This window comes from Cryptomeria japonica, chromosome 5, assembly GCF_030272615.1.
Source record: "Cryptomeria japonica chromosome 5, Sugi_1.0, whole genome shotgun sequence".
Classification (NCBI taxonomy): domain Eukaryota; kingdom Viridiplantae; phylum Streptophyta; class Pinopsida; order Cupressales; family Cupressaceae; genus Cryptomeria; species Cryptomeria japonica.
In genome coordinates this window covers 583,691,250-583,697,394 of record NC_081409.1, presented here as the reverse complement: position 1 = coordinate 583,697,394, position 6,145 = coordinate 583,691,250, and the positions used below count along the sequence as shown (strand labels likewise).

The window sequence follows — 6,145 nt, the reverse complement described above, 5'->3', positions numbered from 1 at the left end:
GATATTGAATTATCTGGAGTATTCAAACATAAATACAATTTTTTTCTATGACAAGACAATAAAGCAAAAGAAAAGATGATCTTATGATATGACTCAAAATTTTAATCGAAAGAGAATAGCTAGTTACACTGACTGCAATTGTTAAATTGTCTAGAAAGCTCAAATGTAGTACAACCCTCCCTTTCTAATTGCAAGACAAAAAAATAAAGATGACCTTAGGAAAGGCATTGGAAATCGAGATGCCCTCCTATTTCCAACACGCTTTGGACCAGTTCAGTCTTCGTAAGTCCACTCGATTATCCACCAAGGATACGTGAGATGCTAAAATTGGTATGCTAGAGAAAATAGCGGTTCAGTGGATCTTGACTGCAATATATATAATATAATAATGTCTCTATTTGACTGATGTGCAACTAATAATGTAGATGATGGACTCTCATAATGCACATGTTGGATTGTTATGTATGGATATTCCAGATTCTGATGACGGACGTATTGCATGATGTCAAAGACGTCTCCAAAAATATGGAAATTGCCCTCATGTCGAAACCAAAGGTTAGTTTGAATGCTTTTCACACTACGGCATGACTTTGTAGGTGAGACAAGGTTTCTGGCTGGTTCCATTTAGCCGACGAAATATAGAAATCCAGTAAATGCCAGAAGGCTTCCTTTTTCTCAGTCGAAACTGGGCCCTTCTCTTAAACACCGACATAGCTGCGTTTGTGGAATATAATATACGGGATACGGCATAAATTTGACGGTCGGCCTTCCCTGTCAAGTAAACTTTTTGTGACAAGTTGTTCATTCAAAATTGTCTTTTATAAATTTCATATAATTTTTCATATTGTATATAAAAATATTTATGGCATATACTTTTATCAAATTAAGGTTTTTCAGAAGAAGATTTGAATAAACAGTGGTCTGTTCATATAGTCAATATAGATGTCTGTGACATAAATGTTTTTGTCACAGTTGTTCATTCAAAGATACTTTTCATACAAGTTTTTACATTTTATATAAAACCTTCCCTTTCATCTAATATAAGCCTTTTAAACATTTTCATTATATTTAATGATAAAAATCTCCAAATAAAACCATCAAATCTAGACCGTCCATCAGAAAGGAAGAATTGATTTATATGACGGCATGTTTAATTTTTCACATTTTATATAAAACCTTCTCTTTCATACAATACAATCTTTTCAACATTTTAATTGTATTTTATGATAGATATCTTAAATCAAATCTAGACCGTCCATTAGAAAGGAAGAGTTTGACTGATCATTTGCCTGGCCGCGTGGTCAAATATTCGTGGGAATTATACTCCATGAGACCATCAGCAAGTATGCTATAAAACTGGCGCACATTTTATGTGAGTTCCTTCATATCAGGAAAACAACCCATACATTTTTCTCCCATTCCTTACCTAGTCCAACTTCGGGGGTTTTAAAATTTTTTTATGTAGTTTGCATTTGTGGGCAGAATGTCATCCACAGAGGAGGTAGTTGTTGAGGAGAGTAGTGAGAGAGAATTTGTTGATGGGGATGAAGAAACAGTTAAAGCAGAGGAGGAGGCTTCTCATGGCAGACTCAAAGAGAGGCGCTTCTCTCGGGTGGACTCTTTGGATGTGGAATCCAACAGAGTTCCAGGAACGGGCCATGCTCAGGTTGCTATAAAAGTGTTTCAAATTAGAGCTTCATATTTGTTTTGTAATAGAATTTGTTTCCTATTGACTTCTGATCCTTTTTGATGGCTCATTTGATTATCAAGTAGTGGGTATAGACTAAATCAGGCGAGGATGGCAGATTTTAGAATTGGAAAGCATTTTGTGATAATATTTGTGATTGTGGTATTTCTCAGATGTTGAGCATGGCCGCAGTTGTGCAATTGGCGTTTCAGAGTATTGGAGTCGTCTATGGAGACATAGGAACGTCACCACTTTATGTGTATGCGAGTACTTTTCCTGATGGCATCCGTCATCCCGATGACATTCTCGGGGCTTTGTCTTTGATTATATATTCTCTCACTCTTTTGCCCCTCATCAAATACGTTTTCATTGTATTGTGGGCCAATGATAATGGAGATGGTAAGATAATAACACCTCTGATGTCTTTTATGGGGGGGGCCAAGTTAGACTTTTTTGTTGTGCAAGTCTGTTTTCTAACCATGGAGGGATGATTGGTGTTGCAGGTGGAACGTTTGCTCTTTATTCGCTGATTTGCCGCCATGCGAAAGTTAGTATGATACCCAATCACCAGGAGGAAGACCGGAAACTTTCTTCATATACGCTTGAAGTTGTAAACAGACAATCCAAGAGAGCCATTAGGATAAAGGAAGCTCTGGAACAAAGCAAGGTTGTCAAGAGTTGTTTGTTAGTACTAGCCCTTGTGGGAACCTGCATGGTTATAGGAGATGGCGTCCTCACTCCTTGCATCTCTGGTACTCTACTTAATTCACAATAAATCCCTCAGATTGTACAGAATTACTTAAGTTTCTCCCTCTCTCATCTTTTCAAGTAATCTCACTAAAACTTATTTGTTTATATATTTTAGTTCTCTCAGCAGTGGGAGGAATCAGGGAGGTCGACAAATCGCTCAGCCAGGGTGAGTATTGGACGCCTCCCCACATATAATCTTTTGAAGAGGACAAGAAGGGTTGGTCATTGCTAGGTATCTGACTTTATGATTTCTTTGCAGATGTAGTAGTGATGATCTCTGTGGTTATTTTAGTTCTTCTCTTCTCCGTCCAGAGCTTCGGAACCAATAAAGTTGGGTATATGTTTGGCCCCGCCATATCACTATGGTTTTTGCTTATTGGATCCATCGGCATCTACAATTTGGCTAAACATGACACGGCTGTTCTTCGTGCCTTCAATCCCAAATACATCATCGACTACTTCAAAAGAAATTCTAAACAAGGCTGGCTCTCCCTGGGAGGAATTGTTCTCTGTATTACAGGTATATAATATAACTTAATACCCACTTTTTCTTTTCCCAATATTCTTCATCTAGTACACAAAGTAATTGATTGTATACTTATCGTGCAGGAACTGAGGCCATGTTTGCAGACCTGGGTCATTTTTCAGTTCGATCTATTCAGGTGGGCTCCACTCTTGAAGGGCATAGAAGTTTTATTCAAGGATTGGATTTGAAGTTCACATGAACTAACTTAAACTTGTGGTGAAATTCTTCAGATTGCGTTTACTGGAGTAGTTTATCCCTGTTTGATCTGTGCCTATGTGGGGCAAGCTGCATACCTTCGGAGGTTTCCGGAACATGTATCGGACACCTTTTACAAGTCAATTCCAGGTAAAGCAATCAACTGGTAGTCTGGTAGAAGAAGCTACTATGACTTATATCATGAATGAGGCGTTGAAAATGTGTTTTATCAATATGATTCAGGTCCAATCTACATCCCCGTGTTCGTTGTCGCCATTTTGTCTTCAATTATTGCAAGTCAGGCAATGATATCGGCCACATTTACCATAATAAAGCAATCCATGTCGATGGGGTGCTTTCCTCGAGTTAGAGTCGTCCACACATCTCCAAAATATGAAGGGCAGGTGTACATCCCAGAGATCAACTACATTCTTATGATTGCATGTGTAATAGTCACGGCTTCTTTCAAAGACACAACAAACATCGGCAATGCTTATGGTATAGAATCTTTTTCAAGATATAATGACTTGATATGATCAGTTTCATAGTCAATATAAATTATATAAGAAGTTTTTCTAATTTGGCATGTTTGGTGCAGGCATAGCTGTGGTTGCAGTGATGATAGTGACCTCAGCCTTCCTCGCTCTCATAATGCTCATGATATGGCAGACACAGCTGTTAGTGGTGGGCGCCTACGTGGTGGTATTTGGATCAATAGAGCTTATCTTCTTCTCAGCAGTGCTCTGGAAGTTTACAGAAGGAGGGTACATGCCTTTAACTTTTGCAGCTGTATTATTGTTTGTAATGTATGTGTGGCACTATGTGCATGCAAGGAGATATGCATACGAAATGGAGCAGAAAATGTCGGCGGATTATGTGACAAGCCTTAGTAGAAGTGTGGGTGTGAGTAGAGTTGAAGGCATGGGGCTTCTCTACACAGAATTAGCACAAGGGGTCCCCGCTATATTTTCACACTTCATAACAAACCTTCCAGCCTTGCATTCTGTAGTTGTATTCGTGTGCTTTAAGTTTCTGCCCGTGAATACTGTTCCAGCAGAGGAACGCTTTCTATTTCGAAGGGTGGGGGACAGAGAGTCCAGGATGTACAGGAGTATTGTAAGGTATGGCTACACCGACACTCGGACTGGTAGTAGTCTGGAATTTGAAAATCTCATGGTAGAATCGCTGAAAGAGTTTATACAGTCAGAGAGCTTGTGCGTTGATACTAAATTTAGTGAGGAAGATGAGTATTCTAGTAAAGAGAGCGCAGAGGAGGAGTTGGGTTTTGTAGAAAAGGCCAGAGCAGCTGGCGTGGTGTACTTGCTTGGACACAGCGAGGTGAGGGCAAGCAAGGATTCTTCATTGCTTAAAAGATTTGTGGTTAACTATGCTTATGATTTCCTCAAGAGAAATTCAAGGCAGATGACAGCAGCTTTAGAGATTCCGAACAAGAATTTGTTACAAGTCGGAATGACCTACTACATCTGATTTGATCTCATCTGCAAAATATCTTCTTTGACTTGAATTCTTTTCCATATTAAAGAGAACAAGATCAGAACAAGTTGCTACAACCACCATGCAAGGTGTATTTTAATGGTAGTGATGTGTTGATGCTAATGAGGAAGGGAAGGGGCGGTATTATGATGCCCTTCCCCAATCAGCACTCTACATAGATTGTACATAGGCTATTACTATAGTTTTTAATGTTCTCCATAAATTCATTGACATTATTAAAAAGTTTTAGTTGAAAACTGTATACTTTGCGAAATGGTAATATGAACATTTGTTCATTAAAAAATCATATATGATACTTTGTACATAGATATTTTATTCATTTTAATTTGGTTTGTCTTTGTGCAATAATTATTTAGTATAAAAGTTATAGAAATTAATTTAATATTTATTGATTTAATTTTTTTCTATTTAAAAGTGTTTAGATTCAATGTATTTTTTATTATTTTTTATAGTAATTTGATTTTGTAATGTGAAATTGATTTCAATTAGACTTTGCATCATGAAATTAAATTTAGATAAAACTTTTACACAAAATCAATGTTTATACTTTAAATTCAAATTTAATAATTGTATCCTCATTATTCTCTTTCAACTAGTCATTGTCTATTAATTTGAACATGAAATAATCCAAATTGTGTTCTAGAATGCTTTAAAATATAAGAATAAATGCTAAGCCATCAAGATAGATCATTTGAAATATGCTGCCTAACTATCAACATTAACATTTGTATGCATAGTGTCACATATGCATATTGAAAGATTGTTTTCTTTCTTTGACCATTATTTATAGAATGACAATATACTTCATCAACAAGGAATAAATCAAACCGAATGAATTATTTTTCAGTTACAATAGTGGATAGATTAAAATATCACTATATAACCTAGAAAGAGAGTTAATTGTAATATAAACTTGTTCAAAAGAGAGTTTAAAAATCTTTTTTATTGAATTTTCTACATAAGTTTTGTGAAGGTTGTGGAGATAGGACGTGGGCCAGGCAGTCACATCTGATAGAAATCCGTTTCCACTTATGCTTCATGGATATCCACACCCTCTTCCCAAGATCCAACTTTGGCCAAGCAGTCCATATATTGTTTGCGATTGCATAAAGATTTATAGGGCCATTTAGCAACCTTTCTGGACATGGTTTTGCAGTCATGGCATTTTGTCCAAGTCCTTTTCATTTGCTTTTGCTTATTCCTTACTATGGTGGAGTTGTCACACAAGGTAAGGATGATATGTTCAATTTATATATTTGCATTATGACATAAATTTTAATATTTCACGCATATAGTTTAGCTACCAATAGTGACGTGACAACTACTCCCATGAGAAGTATTGGTTCCCATATTAAAAATACACACGGAGTATTTGAAAATTCCTCGATCTTTCTAGGCTGTCAGGAACTCATAAACATCAAATCACACTAAACTGGTTGTAACGGGACTCTGGTTGTATCTACATTAATCAG

The 6,145-nt window shown here is 36.8% G+C and overlaps 1 protein-coding gene across 1 annotated transcript; it reads left to right on the top strand.

Annotated features, from left to right (window-relative positions):
• Positions 1 to 1,373: 1,373 nt before the first annotated feature.
• LOC131036806 (potassium transporter 5) lies at positions 1,374 to 4,909 on the top strand. Its single transcript, XM_057968793.2, has 9 exons — positions 1,374 to 1,666; positions 1,861 to 2,086; positions 2,191 to 2,439; positions 2,553 to 2,603; positions 2,697 to 2,957; positions 3,047 to 3,099; positions 3,194 to 3,308; positions 3,402 to 3,656; positions 3,757 to 4,909. The coding sequence occupies exons 1-9, from the start codon at positions 1,484 to 1,486 to the stop codon at positions 4,644 to 4,646; spliced, it is 2,283 nt and encodes a 760-aa protein (XP_057824776.2). The 5' UTR covers positions 1,374 to 1,483; the 3' UTR covers positions 4,647 to 4,909.
• The last annotated feature ends 1,236 nt before the right edge of the window (positions 4,910 to 6,145 follow it).